At 36.7% G+C, this 17,456-nt stretch overlaps 1 protein-coding gene across 1 annotated transcript in view; it reads left to right on the top strand.

The window, feature by feature from the left end:
- VWA8 (von Willebrand factor A domain containing 8) overlaps positions 1 to 17,456 on the top strand; it is a 333,349-nt gene that overhangs the window by 11,314 nt on the left and 304,579 nt on the right. The window contains exon 2 of the mRNA XM_046028286.1: positions 387 to 464. Within this exon, the coding sequence (XP_045884242.1) occupies positions 387 to 464 (78 nt within the window). The remainder of the gene's footprint in view (positions 1 to 386; positions 465 to 17,456) is intronic.

Consider the following 17,456-nt stretch of genomic DNA (forward strand, 5'->3'; position numbering starts at 1 on the left):
TTAAGCAAAATGTATCCTTCTGTATTGCTGACTTTATTAGTATTGTTCTTAATGAGAAAATAAGGCTGTTTAATAAAATTCTGTTGTACAAGGCTTTTTTGTTGTTGTTTTTTGGTTTTGGTTTTTTATTTTTTTGCTAACGTAGGGTTTAAAATGTGAATTTTACCCATGTTTCCCTTTTCCATTATACAATTTATACTTTGGATACAAGTTTTAGAGCATAGTGGTTGACATAGACAGGTGTGTCTATGGGGCTGAACACAGGCAGAGGTGGGTACATTTCTATAGAGTCCTTCTCTGTAGGGCAGGGCAGTCCTCATTGGGAAGGGCATAGTGTGTGGTTGTCTTGTCTCTTGTAATGGTGTGTTTCCTTATTCTCTTTTTAGGTGATACAGTTAATATTGGAGATGTATCCTACAAATTGAAAACTCCTAAGAGCCCAGAACTTGTGCCGCAGAACTACAGTAAGGAATAGTCATTTATTTGTGAACGAATAGCTTTTAACTTTTCATTATGGGGATTTTCAAACATATGCAAAACTAGAAAAAAGTATAAACATGATGTACTTATCATTTACTTTGAACATTTATCCACGTATATCAATTTTTTAACTGACTCCCATTTTTTCTTCTGGAGTATTTAAAACCTATCCCAGCCATCCTATCACCTCACCCTTGAATATTTCAGTAAAATATTTTTTCGTGTACTATTCTTTCATTTTTTAAATTGGGATAAAATTTACATATAATAAAATGCACAGATCTTATGTATTCATTTTTATTAGTTTTGACAATTCTATAAAATTATATAACTGCCAAGATTTACTTTCATCACCCCTGAATATTCTGTGCTTCTTTCTGTCTGCTCTGCCCTGGAAGCCAGTGTTCTTGTTTTCTACCATGATGGATTAGCTTTACCTGTTCTTTAGCTGTCTATAAATAGAATCATATGATACGGTTTTTCTGGGTGTGTATTTGGCTTCTTTCTACCAAAATAATGATTTTGAAATTCACCCATATTCCCATACTTATCAGTTTGTTTTTAATTGCTGGGTAGTATTGCATTGTGTAAATATACCACAATTTGTTTACCTGTGCTGTTGATAGACATTCGGAGGTTTTCCATTTTAAGACTGTTATGAATAAGGTGGTATGAACGTTCCTATACAAGTCTTGTAGTCATAACTTTTCACTTCTCTTGAATAAATAACTAGGAGTTGAACTGATGTGTCATAGGATGGATGGCTGTTTAACTTTATAAGACACTGCCAAACAATTCTCCAAGATAGTCATGCTGTTTTACCCTTTGACCAATAGTGATGTTCTATATCCTTGCCAACATTGGAATTTCTAGTCTTTCCTTTTACTCATTCTACTAGGTATGAAATAGTAACTTGTGGTTTTTGTTTTATACCAGCTTTATTGAGATATAATTAATATACCATAAAATTTAACTTTAAAAAAAATTTACCTTTTAAAGTGTAGAACTCAGTGGTTTTTAATAAATTCACAAAGTTGTGCAACCGTGCCCCATCTAACTTTAGAACATTTTCATCACACCCAAAAGAAACCTCATACCCATTAACAGTCACTCCTTGTTTTGACCTCCAACAACTGTATACACCACTCCCCCCACCCCAGCCTTTGGCAGTCACTAATATATTTTCTGTTTCTGTAGATTTGCCTACTCTTACTAGTTCATATAGATGAAATCATACTATATGTGGCCTTTGCATCTGACTTTTTCACTTGTTATGTTTCAAGGTTCATCTGTGTTGTAGCATGTATCAGTACTGGATTCCTCTTATGACTAAATAATATTCCATGGTATGGCTCTACCACTTTTTGCTTATCCATTCATCAGTTGATAGACATTTGATTTGTTTCTACTTTTAGGTTGTTACACATGATACTGTTATGAGCATTCATATAAGTTTTTGGACAGACATCTGTTTTCAGGTTTTTTGGGGATGTACCTAGGAGTGGAATTGCTAGGTCAGACAGCAACTCTGTGTTTAACGTTTTGTGGAATTATCATACTGTTCTCCACAGAGGCCGCCTGGTTTTACATTCCCCACCTTGATGTCTGAGGCTTCCAGTTTCTCCACATCTTTACCGACACTTAATACTGCCTTTTTATGATAGCCATCTTCACCAGTATGAAGTGGTATCTTGTTGTGATTTGCATCTCCCTAATGACTCATAGTCACTTGTTTGCTCAAAAGCATGTCACTTCTTTTCTCAGAATTCCTTAAATGACTTCATACCTTAGGAACCAAGGTCACTCCTTACCTTTCATGATCTAGTCTCAGCCTCATCTCCTGTTACTCTCCTTCCTTATTTCCAGCCACTGGACACAAAATAGATAATTTTTTTTTCACTCTTCAGATTCTTCCATTAGACTATGTGCTCCTTGAAGGAAAATATCGCACTTTCATCTAATGTAAGTTTCCAGTGACTCTCCTAAATGACTCTGCCATCTGTCCTCTCCACTCTGTCTCACTTTTCGTTTACTGTATTTTTTTTTAGTTATTTTCTCTGTAGTCACTCTAGAGACTACAATTGACAATTTACCTTGAAACAAACTTGTTCCTATTAATAATAACTTAATTTCAATTGTGTACAAAAACTTTGCTCTAAAATAGCTCTCTTCCCTTCTACTTCCTTTTTGCTATTATTGTCATTCAAAATATATCTTTATACATTAAAATCTATCATCACAATTTTGTATAATTACCACTACATGAAGTTGTCTTTTAAATCAGAAGGAAAGAATTACAAATAAAAATGTTTATCCTGTCTTTATATTTACATATGTAATGACCTTTACTAGTATTCTTTGTTTCTTTGTGTACATTTGAGTTACTGTCTAGTTTGCATTCATTTCAGCTTGTAGGATGGACTTCTTTTAGTATTTCTTGTAGGGCAGATCTATTAGTGATGAATTCTCTCAGTTTTGGTTATCTGGAAATTTCTTTCTTTCTTTTTTTTTTTTTTTAAGATTTTATTTATTTGGCAGAGCAAGAGAGCACAAGCAGGGAGAACAGTAGAAGGGGAGGGAGAAGCAGGATCCCTGCTGAGCAGGGAGCCCAAAGTGGGCCTCCATTTCAAGACCCCGGGATCATGAACTGAGTTGAAGGCAGACGCTTAACCATCTGAGCCATGCAGGCACCTCTAGAAATTTCTTGATTTTACCTTTATTGGTAAAACAATAATTTTATTATTATTCTTAATTTTACCTTTCTTGGCTGATAGGTTTTTTCCCCAGCACTTTGAATATGTCATCTTATTGGCCCTGGCCACCATAGTTTCTGATGAGAAATCAGTTATTAATTTTATCAAGAATCCCTTCTAATGATGAGCCACTTGTCTTCACTCTCAAGACAGTCCATTTATCTTTGTCTTTCAATAGTTTGACTGTGATGTGGCTAAGTGCGGTCTCTTTGAGTTAGACTTATTTGGAGTCCATTGAGCTTCTTGAATGTGCATACTAATGTTTTCCATTAATTTGAGGGAGTTCTTTTGTAATCATTATTCATTCTTAGTTCTTCCCTTCTTTTTTTTTTTCTTTAAAGATTTTATTTATTTATTTATTTATTTATTTATTTATTTGTTAGAGAGAGAGTACGCGCATAAGCAGGCAGAGTGGCAGGCAAAGGCAGAGAGAGAAGCAGGCTCCCCACTGAGCAAGGAGCCCGACGTGGGACTCGATCCCAGGATCTTGGGATCATGACCTGATCTGAAGGCAGCAGCTTAACTGACTGAGCCACCCAGGCGTCCCAGTTCTTCCCTTCTTTCTGTCTTTCTGGGACTCTCATTATGTGTGCTTTATTATACTAGATGTTGTCCCGTAGTTTCTGAGGGCCTTTTAATTTTTCTTCATTCATTTTTGTTTCTGTTTCTTAGACTGGATAATGTCAGTTAACCTAGTCAAGTTTGCTGATTACTCTGTCCTTTCACGTCTGTTGTTGAGCCCCTTTGGTGATTTTTTTTTTTCAATTTACTTATTGTAGTTTTGACTTTAGAATTTCTCTTTGAATCTTTTTTATAATTTCTGTTTCTTTATTGATATTTTCTAGTGAGATATTGTTGTCATACTTTAAGTTGTTAGACTTTTTGGGGTGTTCTTTGAACACATTTATAAAAGCTAATTTAAAGTATTTTCTACTGAGTTCAGTGTCTGGCTTCCTCAAAGATAGTTTTATTTACTGCTTTTTTCCTCTGTGTTTGCTATAATTTCCTATTTCTTTGTGTTTCGTACCTTTTTTTTTTTTTTTTTTCCTAAAAGAAGACCTATTAAATAGTATAATTTGACAACTCTGGACATCAGCTTCCCTCCCTTGCCTAGGGTTTGGTTTTGCTCTAGTTGTTTGTTTAATGACGTATATAGACTGTTTCTCTGAAATCCGTACTCTTCGTCATATGCAGCCACTGAAGCTTCTGCTCAGTTAGCTTATTGGCCCGCCAGTGATGGTACAGAGATTTCTTAAATGCCTCAAACAAATCTCTTCTTCTGGTTTTTGACCATGGCCTGTGTGTGCATGTTGGACATGATTTCCAACAAAGCTCCAGAGGCAGCTTATAAGTCTGTCTTCCTCCTTGTGCAAAGCTTCAGTGTCAGCCAGAGGTGAGCCATTAGGCCCTTCTCAGAACTTTCCCAGACATGTTCATGGCCTTCTAGATTCCTAGACATACACTGTAGTTTTTCAGGCCTTCCTTTGGACATCTTATTCCCAGTTTTTCCTTTTAAGTTGTTTGTTTGTTTTTTGGTCATCTTTTTGTTAGCTCCAACTGGTTTTAGTGCCTCAGGCAGCTGTGATGTTAAACGGTTGTTAATTTTTTTTTTTTTTTGGACAAACACCCTGGGGTAGTGTTGTTTATACACTGGGAGCTCTGAGTGGGTCAAATGAAGTCAAATTCTAAAAAAGGAGCTTTTCAGGGAGCTGTTAGAGATAGTTTTCTAGGGCCAGGAGGATTAGAAAGCTGTAACCCTGTTCTGTCCCCTTCAGTGGTTGCCAGCCTGCTGGTTTGCACCAACATTGTGGGTGGTTGTTACCAAGATTACTCCAGAGCTGGGGAGAGAGGTGGGAATAGGACAAGTTAAACCACAAAACTTACAATTCATACAAGGTTCACACATTTTTCTTGGATAAATGCTTGTTAGATTGTTGAAAGTCTCTTGTTAATTTCCAGAGTTCTGAAAAAACGAATTTTGACAATTTTTGCCGGTGTTGCTATTGCTTTTATGGAGGAGTGGATTTTCAGAGGTCCTTGCATTGCTCTTCCAGTAGTGCACGTGTAGTTTACATGTCCCTGATGAGTATGATGTTAATTTATTTTCCAAATGCTTATTGGTTATTTATATATCTTTTGTGATGTATCTGTTAAAATATTTTGCTTATTTAAAAAAGCAGATTTTGCCTATTTATTGTTGACTTGTAAAAGTTCTTCGTATACTTTAGACACAAGTTCTTTGTCGTATATATGTATTATGAATACTTTTTTTCAGTCTTTCCCTCGCCTAATCATTTTCTCAGTGTTATCTTTTAGTTGGCAGAGGTTTTGATTACATAGAGTTTATTTTTTGTTATGGTTAGTGTTTATTATGTCTTAGGAATCTTTGCCTACCTCAAGGTTGTGAAGATAGTCTTTTTTTTCCCTAAGAACTTTATAGTTCTGTTTTATTTTAAAGGGGTAGGTCCAATTTTAAAATGTAGTTTGAAAAAATTTTGACTTTTTTTCATAATGTAGCCTTTATTATGCTTTAAATATCTGTAGAGTCTGTTTTGCTAGTCCCTCTTTTATTCCTAATATTGGAAATGTGCGGGTTTTTTCTTTCTCTTTTTAATTAGTCTTACTAGGGATTTATCAGTGATAAAAATAGCTTTTCATTATTGATTTTTCTCTATTGTTTATCCATTTGTTATTTCACTGATTTCCATTCTTTAATACTTCCTTTCTTTTATTTACTTTGGTTCCTATTCTTTGTCTGACTATTTAAGGTAGAGGTTCAGATTATTGTTTTTGCCCCTTTTTTTCCCGATTTAGTTGTCCAAAGCTGTAAATTTCCATCTAAACTATGCTTTACCTCTGCCTCACAAATATTGATATCTTAAGTTTTCATTATTCCATTCAAGACATTTCTAAGGGTCACAGATATTTTTCTTTATTTAGAGGTATGTTTGCTTCATTTTCAGTATTTGGTTTGTTTTTCTTTATCTTACAGTTACTGATTTCTAATTTAATACTATTAAGATCAGAGTATCTAATTTAATACTATTATGGTCAGGGAACATATTCTCTAGAGTTCCAGTTCTTTGAAATTGAGATTATTGAGACTTAATGATCAGCATAAGGGCTCTGTTGGTGAGTGTTTCATGTCATCTTTGAAAAGAATTAGTATTCTGCTGATGTTGGGTGTTGTCTGTAAATATTAATTAGGTCAGTATTGACAATATTGTTCAAGTCCTTTATGTTTTTACTGATTTTATCTACCTCTTCAATCAGTGGCTGATAAAGTGGTGCTAAAACATTCTACTATGATTGTCGATTGTAGATTTGTTGCTCTTTATTCTACTAGTTTTTATTTTGTATATCTCAAAACTCTCTATAGGTATGTACACACTTATAATTGTTATGTCCTCTTTATGAATGGTCCATTTTATTATTATGCAATGCTGTCATTGTCTGGTAACAGTTTTTCTTCTTAAAGTTTATTTTGTCTGATAGTAATGTAAACCACACCATCTTTCTTGTGCTAATAAGTGTTTTTATGGTATGCTCTCTTTCATTCTTTTACTTTGAGCTAGTCTGTTTCTTTATATTTCAAGTGTGTCTCATGAACAGCTTATTTATCCATTCTTACAAGCTCTTTCTTTGAATGGAATGTTCAACTCATTTATATTTAATATAATTATTGATGTAGATGTGCTTATGTCGACCATCTTGGTTTTTTTGCCTTTTTGTCCTCTTTATATTTTTATATACATTTTTTAATTATCTTCTTTTCAGAGATAGTTTTTCCATTTGTCTCTTACATTGGCTCTCTAGTTATGCCTCTTTTTCTAGTGTGGTTTGTCCAATAGAACTTCTTGAAGTGATAGATATGTTCTATATTTGTGCTGTCCAGTATAGCAGGAACTAGCCACATATGGTTATGAACCATTCAGAGTGTGACCATTGCAGTCAACAAGGAAAATTTTAGATTTTATTTAATTTTTGTTAATTTAAACTCAAATTTAAATAGCTACATTCTCTAGGGATTATAATACACATCTTCAGCTTACCATAGTCTACTTTCAAGTAATAGATCTGTTTTAGGGACAATGTGATAACTTTTCAACACGATACTTTCATTTACCTCTCATAACCTTGCTTGGTAGTCTTGCTATCATATATTTTAATTCCATAAATGCTAAAACACCACAATATTGTTATTTCTTACTTTAGGCAATCAGTGGAATTTTAAATTAAATATATATGTATAAAATGGAGGGTTTTTTAAAAGATTTTATTTATTTATTTGACAGGCAGAGATCACAAGTAGGCAGAGAGAGAGAGAGGAGGAGGCCCCCTGCTTCCCAGGATCCCAGGACCCTGGGATCATGACCTGAACCGAAGGCAGAGGCTTTAACCCACTGAGCCACCCAGGCGTCCCGGAGATGATTTTTAAAGTTTTTAATATCTACCCATGTTTTATGCTGCTTTTCACTTCTTCCTGCAGATTCAGGCATTCATTTGAAAGCATTTCCCTTCAGCCAGAAGAGTTTCTTCTAGCACTTCTTTTTAGTAGGCTTGTGATAGGAATTCTCTCATGTGTTGTCTTTTCTTTCTTTCTTTCTTTTTTTTTTTTTAATATTTTACTCATTTATTTTGAGAGAGAGAGAGAGCGTGGGCAGGGGGTTGGGCAGAGGAAAAGGAAAAGAGAATCTCAGCAGACTCTCCGCTGGACACAGAGCTGGAAAGGGGCATATGTCTTACGACCCTGCCATCAGGAGCAAAGGTGAAATCAACCGTCAGTTGTTCAGTCAACTGAGCCACCCAGGCACCCCTCTTTTTTTTTTTTTTAAGTTAGCTCCATACCCAATGTGGGGCTCAAACCCATAACTCTGAGATAAGAGGAGTGCATGCCTTCCTGACTGAACTAGCCAGGGGCCCCTCATCTGTTGTCTATCTTGACATGTGTTTTTATTTCACTTGCCCCCTCACTGGAAATGGAATGCCAGTTTTTTATTCTGTTTTATTTTGTTTTTTTTTTAAAGACATCATTTTATTGTCTTCTGGTTTCTATTGTTTCTAATAAAAAGTCCGCTATCATTTTTGTTGTGCCCATAGTTGTTATTTGTCCTTTTTCCTCTATCTACATTAAAAATTCTTCTTTTTGGGGCGCCTGGGTTGCTCAGTGGGTTAAAGCCTCTGCCTTCGGCTCAGGTCAGATCTCAGGGTCCTGGGATCGAGCCCCGCATCGGGCTCTCTGCTCGGCAGGGAGCCTGCTTCCTCCTCTCTCTCTGCCTGCCTCTCTGACTACTTGTGATCTCTCTCTCTCTGTCAAATAAATAAATAAAATATTTAAAAAAAAATTCTTCTTTTTATCTCTTATTTTTTTTAACGAAAAGTTTGACTTTGATGTACATACGTGTGTTCTTTGAATTTATTTTCTTTGCTTTCTCTGAGTTCTTAAGTCTCTGGGTTAATTTGGAAATTAATTTGGAAAATTAATTTGGAAATTAATTTGGAAAATTCTTGGCCATAATTAATAATTCTTGGCCTGATTTTCTTTTCAGCTTTGTGCAGTCTTGGTTTCATCCTGTCGGACGATTCATTCATTTCTATTAGTACATATTTCATTTTTACCTCCATTCACGTTTTCTTTATATTTTCCATCTCTCATGCTTGAATACATTCATGTTGTCCTCCTTTTGCACTAGATACTTTAACATATTTTTCATGGTCTGATAATTCCAGCATCTAGGCCACTTTTAGAACTGCTTTTATTGATTTTTGAGTATGGCTTACATTTAAAAAATTTTTTTTATTTTTTTATAAACATATAATGTATTATTAGTCCCAGGGGTAGAGGTATGTGAATCGCCAGGTTTACACACTTTACAGCACTCACCATAGCACATACCCTCCCAACGTCCATAACCCCACCACTCTCTCCTGACCCCCCTCCCCCCAGCAACCCTTAGTTTGTTTTGTGAGATTAAGAATCTCTTATGGTTTGTCTCCCTCCCAATCCCATCTTGTTTCATTTATTCTTTTCCTAGCCCCCCAAACCCCCCACATTGCATCTCCACTTTCTCATATCAGGGAGATCATATGATAGTTGTCTTTTTCCGATTGACTTATTTCGCTAAGCATAATACCCTCTAGTTCCATCCACGTCGTCGCAAATGGCAAGATTTCATTTCTTTTGATGGCTGCTTAGTATTCCATTGTATATATATATATATACATATATATATATATATATATGCACCACATCTTCTTTATCCATTTATCTGTTGATGGACATCTATGTTCTTTCCATAGTGTGGCTATTGTGGACATTGCTGCTATAAACATTCGGGTGCACGTGCCCCTTCGGATCACTACGTTTGCATCTTTAGGGTAAATACCCAGTAGTGGATCACATTTTCTTGCTCCTCTGTTTGTCTCATAATATTTTATTGTATGCCAGGCATTGTATCAAAAAGAATGGTAGAGACTGAAGTAAATGATATTTACCCCAGAAAAGGGCATGCCTCTTCATCTGCTAAGTCCCATGTTTGTGGTGGGGGGGCACTGGAGGAGGAATGCAGTCAAACCAATATATGCTTGAGCTCTGACTGGGCTTTGTTGTAGATTAGTTAGATTCCACTTATCTCTACCTTCAGAGGTACTTAGGAAGAGATCAGGACCTTCTCTTTAGTAATGTCTGGCATGTGAATTCTGGTGAGATTCCAGAGCTTTATGCTTTATAGCTGAATTTCCAGCACTACAAACCATGGCTCTTCTCTCTTTGCTCTATGGCTGCGTTTTTGGATTGCTCAGGAGTTTTGCCCTATGGTCCTGCATTCTGCTTTCTCCAACCCAGATTTCTCTTTATGCTGTTGCCCTTCTCCAGCCTCCAAAGGCCATATCACTGAAGGCCAAGTGTGCCACAGAGGAATTTATCTCAGCTCTTCTGCCCTAACATGGTTCATGAGAACTGCTCCTTTATAAGGTATAAAGACGTGAAGTGCCTTGAAGGGATTTCTGTTGCTTTTTCTGTCCCACCCCCAGGCTTCACTGGGTTGTTGCCTTGTATTAACAAAAGGTGCAGTATGCTTCAGGAAGAATCCGTCTCAGTTCTTGCCCTTTGTCTGGTTTTTAGTGTGTACCCCTGTGTACTCAGTGAAGGCCAGTGGGGAAGTTAGTGGGTAGGTGCCAATTCCTCTGTGACTTAGACTTTTCAGTAGATGAGTTCATCATCTCAGCTCGTGTGTGGCCATTTTAGGTTTGTTGGAAGTTCAGCTTGCTTCTCCTGATACATCTATGGCGGATTCTTCCTCCTCCTACCATTCTGCCGGGGATGTATGTTAGCTGTTCATCTCTTTTCTCCTTGAAAATGCTTATTACTCTCTAGAATTTAGTACATTCTGGTTTCTTTGAATTCTTAGCTGTATGGTGGGTTTTAAGAAACTGTGATTTTTTACAGAGTAACTGCCTTGTTTTCATTGTCAGGTTGAAAGTAAAATTCTCTTCAATTCTCTTCTTCCTAACTAGGAGTGGGAGTCAGGAGCATTTATTTCTAGTGTTCATTATTTAATGGTTATGCCTAATCATATTATTGTAATTGATAGGTAATCTTTTCTGCGGGTGAAACTAGGGACTTAAATCTTTAATAAGTTGTTATATTTACCTAGAGAAACTTAACAAAGTAGATTTAGAACACCTTACATGATGATTGAAAACACTCATTTTTTCCCCCGGATTTCTGGACCTTTTTTTTTTTATTACGAATGTAGCTAACTTTTATAATGAACTTTGGAAGTGAGGAATAATATCCACTCTTGATAGACAGTAGGAAAACCGTTACATAGTTTGTGTTCTGTATGGAAGCATCTACTTGGAGGGAAAAGAATATGTTTGAGATTTTGTATGTAGTATTTCTTAGATATGAATTTCCCTTCCTTCCTTCTCCTCATCTTCCTCCTCCTCCTCCTTCTTCTATTTCTGTAGTCATTTAACTGCTCTGATTTCCTTGCCAGTGTAGAAACAATTATTTCAACCTTATGGATGTATTTTAAGGATTGAATCAGATAGCCTGTGTAAAATGAATAGGATAATGCCTGTGATGTAGTGCTCAATAAATATGAGTCCCTGACACAACCATTTCCTCAGTCTCCTGATTCTGTTCCTTCTTACTTCCCATTGTCCCATCCTTTTAACACTGTTGAACATGGTTAATACTGGGGCTTCTATGATTCTGCTTAAAAGATATGTTAAAAACATTTTTGTTTTCATTCAATCTTACTTTTATTTATTTTTTTTTTTTTAAAGATTTTATTTATTTATTTGACAGAGAGAGATCACAAGTAGGCAGAAAGGCAGGCAGAGAGAGAGGAGGAAGCAGGCTCCCTGTGGAGCAGAGAGCCCGATGCGGGGCTCGATCCCAAGACCCTGAGATCATGACCTGAGCCGAAGGCAGCGGCTTAATCCACTGAGCCACCCAGGCGCCCCTCAATCTTACTTTTAAAAAATGAATCTGGAGGGGCACTTGGGTGGCTCAGTTGGTTAAGCAATCAACTTTTGATTTTGGCCCACGTTGTGATCTCAGGGTTGTGAGACTGAGCCCCACGTCAGGCTCCATGTAGGGCATACAGCCTATTTGGGAGTCTTCCTCTCCCTTTCTCCTGCTTTCTGTCTCTCTAAAAAATAAAGAATGAATCTGGAATCTTCTCTAGATTTGATTTTTAATTTGTCCTTGGGTTGTTTCCAAGATCACACAGGATCACACATGGTGGTGGTAGGCTCTTCAAAAAAGCTTCAATTTTCTTTCAAAGATAAAACTTCGAAACAATCTGTTTTTATAGTGTTAAAAACGCTATAGTGTTTTTATATTGTTGTATATATATTTTTTTTTAATTTTTTTTATTTTTTTATTTTTTTTTTTAAAGATTTTTTATTTATTTGACAGAGAGAGATCACAAGCAGATAGAGAGGCAGGCAGAGAGAGAGAGAGGGAAGCAGGCCCCCGCTGAGCAGGGAGCCCGATGCGGGACTCGATCCCAGGACCCCGAGATCATGACCTGAGCCGAAGGCAGTGGCTTAACCCACTGAGCCACCCAGGCGCCCGTTGTATATATATTTTTTATATAGTTTTATATATAGTTTTTATATAGTGTTAAAAACATAGTATGTTAAAAATACAATATGTGTTTATAGTGTGGAAAGAATGTTGGCCTTTCAAGCTTTACCTAGACATGAATCATAGTCATTGCTTGACTGCTGTCAGCAGGGGATAGCACTATTCTTCCCTTCTTTTAACAATAAGATGGCACTGTCTCTCTCCTATTGAGGGTCTGCTAAAATATTTTATCATAGCTACAGATGCTCAATCATTTGGGAACTGGGGATCTTATTAAGTGAGAGAATGTATAATAAGAACATACCAGCTTTAAGGATTCAAGGGATCCTAGTAACAATATCAATTTTAAGACTTACAAACATATGCTTTGAATGAATATATTTTCATATTTTGCAAATGACTGGTGGGGAGGCAATATAGCAGTAGTTGGCTTAGATCAAGTTCCATGTGTAAAGGGTATCTGTTTTTAAATATAGAAAGAGTCAAATATTTTGTCACCAAAAAACCCCAGGAAAGCAAACAAAGAAAAACCATTAACATTTTATGATTTCAAAGAATTTTTTTTTTTTTTTTGACAGAGAGAGAGAGAGAGCTCACAAGTAGGTAGAGAGGCAGGCAGAGGGAGAGGGGGAAGCAGGCTCCCCGCCGAGCAGAGATCCCAGTGCGGGGCTTGATCCCAGGACCCTGAGAACATGACCTGAGCTGAAGGCAGAGGCTTAACCCACTGAGTCACCCAGGCGCCCCAACATTTTCTGTTTTAACATACTTGGAATTTCTGTTGCTGTTTTCAGAAATCTCTTATGCAGTTAAACATTTTCATTTCTTTTATGTTTAGGTGTTAGTAGCTTACTCTTTGTAATTTATCAGAAAAGAGTTTATATTGAAAGCAGTTGGATGGTACATAGACTTTGGTTTGCTTTTTCTGTGCTTGTCATGCATTCATCATGGTTCCCACCATATTCATAATAATATAAGTATCCTTAGGTATATTGTTTGTATATCAAAATAATAGTGGCATGTTATACCCAGTAGTAATTAACATTGTCTCTACTAGTCTTTTGTATGAGGAGCTGCACCCTTTTGTAGGGGAAAGACTATTGGGAGTTTGGTTAACCTGAAATAGGAAAAGTGGCTGAGCTAATAAGTAAACCAAAATCTCACATGGCCACATAAGTATTACATGGTTGCTATGTATTAATTGGGATAGATATATTTATTTATTAGTAAAACATGTTTTGGAGCATCTACTTCCTATATTAGGTTCATATATTGTATTCTTTCAACTACTTCTCCCTCTCTCAGGGACTGTTTCCAAGATGGAAAAATCATAGCTGTTTGGCTTCACTCTTGCTATTAGATGACTGATTGGAGATTATGGGTTTTGGTTTTGAGAGAAACTAGACAGTCCCCCCCCCCTTTGGAGTTACTTTTTAAAATATTTTAAAATATTTTGAAAATGGTGTTTTGTTGAATGAAGTTTGATACCCTATTACTTTCCCACCCATATTTATGCTTCAGCTTAGCTCTTTGCTTTTGCATATTTAACATTTTAAAATGAAACATAAATGACAGATTTTTGTTAAGGAAAGGAATTTTAGCAATTACTATCCTCTCTGAAACTCATTTCATAACCAGGAAAATAGGACCATAAGAAAGAGGTCAGAAGACCAATTAATTAGTAGTGAAGCCCAGATTTCCTGACTTCAGTTTGATTTTTTTTTTTTCAATAGTTTGTCCCAGTATTTCTGGCTACTTCAGAGTAAGTCTAGGAATGAAAAGAAGACTGGTATGTTAGATAACTCTTTTGGAACTGAGGAGTGTGGTAATATTGAAAATATTGAAATAGTTGAGGCATGGTGGTGCTATTTTATTTCTGTCCTTTCCAGAGTTATTCAGAGCACTGAAAATCAGTTGTTGTCTTTTAGTAATTAGGAAATAAAAATCACAGTGTTGAGACATGAACCCTCATATTTAACACCTAATTTAATGGAAGTGGTAAAAATCCTGTTAGCCAACAGAGATGCTATAGACTGGGAATATTCTCAAGTAGAAGTCTAAAATTCAGTTTAAAACCACGTGAAAGTGGTATTATGTCATGAAAATAAAATTTCTTACTTCTTTGACCATTTGACTGAGATAATGAATGCTTGTATCTTATAGTCGGTTGTCAGCTTCTCATTTGAACAGTGTTGGACACAGCATTTACCCCAGTGCCGGCCACATAACAGACAGAACAGTTGGACTGTTCTTCAGTTTTTTATTATCTAGGTCTTGTCACCTCCTGCCTTAACCATTATAACTCCCACTTATCATCTTGGTCCCTAGTCTCTCCCCTGCTAGTGTTGAAGTGAGTAATTGAAGATTTTTGCCTTTTTTGTATGAAAAGCGCATCTCAAGGCTTAGATGAAATTGTCAGCTGGTGAAAAGGGGTTCCTTCATGTTTTTGTTCTCGAAGTTAAACTATATCATATCAAGCTGATATTTCTTCCAGCATTTGCCTTACGAAGTGATGCTCCAGGCTAGCAGGTTTCAATAGATGACTTTAAAGTCGACTTCAGAGTTATATTTCTGCTTCCTTACATAATCTTCTTGTTGCAGTCTGTGAACCAATTATATGTGAGGTCTTTTAAGGTTTGCTGGACACACTGAGCTCATATCCAAGCAATTAGGGCCCACAAATGTTTTCTGTAAGAATTACAACATTGTGCTTTAAAGTGATTTTTGGCATAAAATGTGTGAAATAGTGTGAAAGGTTTTCGGGGGGAGGGGGTGTTTGTAAATAATTTCAAGAGTTTTGAGAAATTCACCAACATGTAAATGACAGAATAGCATGGAAAACTGTCATTTTTTGGTCTGTGGATAATGTCAAATAATCATTGCAGCTACTTGGCAGTTTCAATGAATGAGTGGCAAAGCTTACACCAAAGTCCTCCAGGGAGGTGTTATCTAAGATTCACTTACAGAATAGAGACAGAGCTTCAACAATCTGAGGAGCGAAGCCTCCCATCCTGAAGATTTGCCTTATCTTCAATATTCAATAGTTAACTAATTGCTACTCATTACATGAGAACTTACTTGGAGAAAAGGATTTCATGAGCTAGAATAGAGCCCTCAAAGGGAAGAGTCCCATCAACTTTTAAAGCCCTATGACGTGGCCTGAAGTCTCCTCCAGAGTCTCACAGCAATCTTTATTCAGTGCCTAAATTTTTTTTAGTGTTCTTTCTCCCAGGCACCATGCTAAAGACAACTTAATGTTTCTTGGATCATTTTGTTGCTTTTTATTTTCCATTGATGCTTTCTGCAACTTTCATTGCAGATGTACAATTTTTGAACTATGTAATATATAAATATGCTTCTTTGGATCTGTGTGGTCATTTAACCACTATTGATGACATTATTTGAATGAAAAAATGAATCTAAGTAGTAAACCCCTAAGTTAAAAGTCACATTTTAATGGATATCTGACACATATGATAGAGGATTAATACCCTTAATATACAAATATATCTGGGAAATTGCTAAGAAACACTGTATCATCTGGTAGAAAATAGGCAAAGGGTTTAAATAGCCATGCCAGGGCGCCTGGGTGGCTCAGTGGATTAAGCCGCTTCCTTCGGCTCAGGTCATGATCTCAGGGTCCTGGGATCGAGTCCCGCATCAGTCTCTCTGCTCAGCACGGAGCCTGCTTCCCTCTCTCTCTCTCTCTGTGCCTGCCTCTCTATCTACTTGTGATCTCTCTCTGTCAAATAAATAAATAAATAAAACTAAAAAATAAATAAATAAATAGCCATGCCACAGGAGAGGGAATCCAAATGGGTATGTTATAAACCTCTTTAATAGTTAGAGAGATACAAATTATATAATTATATAAGAGCAATTTTCATGCATCACCTGGGCCAAAATTTAAAAGTATAATAGGGGTGCCTGGATGGCTCAGTTGGTTGTGTGGGACTCTTGGTTTTGGCTCAGGTCAGGATCTCACGGGTTGTGGGATCAAGCCCTATGTGGGGCTCCATGCTCAGTAGGGAGTCTGCTTGAAGAGTCTCTCCCCTCTGCCCTTCCCACTGCTCGCACATGCATGTGTGCATTCTCTCTCTCTCTCTCTCTCTCTCTCTCTCAAATAAATAAATAAATCTAAAAACCCAAAAGGTATGATAATGTCCAGTACCTACAAGATTGCAGGGAAAAGGTATTGTCAGATATTGCTGGTGGAAGTGTGAATCGATATAGCTTCTTTGGAAAGTAATAAGGTAGTAGCTATTAAAATTAAGAAAATAGGGGCACCTGGGTGACAGTCTTAAGTGTCTTCAGCTCAGGTCATGATCTTAGGGTCCTGGGCTCTAGCCCTGCGTCAGGCTCCCTGCTCAGTGGGGAGTCCGCTTCTCCTTCTCCCTCTGCCCCTTCCTCCCACTCATGCTCTCTCTCTCTCAAATAAATAAATAAAATCTTTAAGAAAATAAAATGAAAAAATATATAGGGGCGCCTGGGTGGCTCAGTGGGTTGAAGCCTCTGCCTTCGGCTCGGGTCATGATCCCAGGGTCCTGGGATCGAGCCCCACATCGGGCTCTCTGCTCGGCGGGGAGCCTGCTTCCCTTCCTCTCTCTCTGATTGCCTGCCTCTCTGCCTACTTGTGATCTCTGTCAAGTGAATGAATAAAAATCTTTAAAAAAAAAAAAAAAAAAAAAAAAAAAAAAAAAAAATGAAAAAATATATATATCTTTGATGTAGCAGTTTCTTTGTCAGTTATGTTCATTAAGGAAAAAATCAATATGTAAAGGATATTTGTACACAATATGTATTCCAGCGTTTTGGTGTTATATAGTGACAAAAACAAGAAGCAATGAATGTATCAGTAGAGGAATAGTTTAATAAATGATTGTGTACCCATATTATGGACTTCTGCAGCTGCTAAAAAATAATGTTAGATTTATATCTGTGGACCTTGAGGGTGTCCATGCCATATTGTTAAGCAAAAATTGCAGACTGAAAAAAAAAAAAGGTTTCGGACTTTAGGGTAGTGTATAAAGTCTGATACTATTTTTTTTTTTTAACAACTTGAACACTTTCACAGGTATGTCATGTCTTTCTGTACACAGAGAAAAGTATGGAAGGCTTCACTCCAG

This window comes from Meles meles, chromosome 14 (genome assembly GCF_922984935.1).
Source record: "Meles meles chromosome 14, mMelMel3.1 paternal haplotype, whole genome shotgun sequence".
Lineage (NCBI taxonomy): Eukaryota > Metazoa > Chordata > Mammalia > Carnivora > Mustelidae > Meles > Meles meles.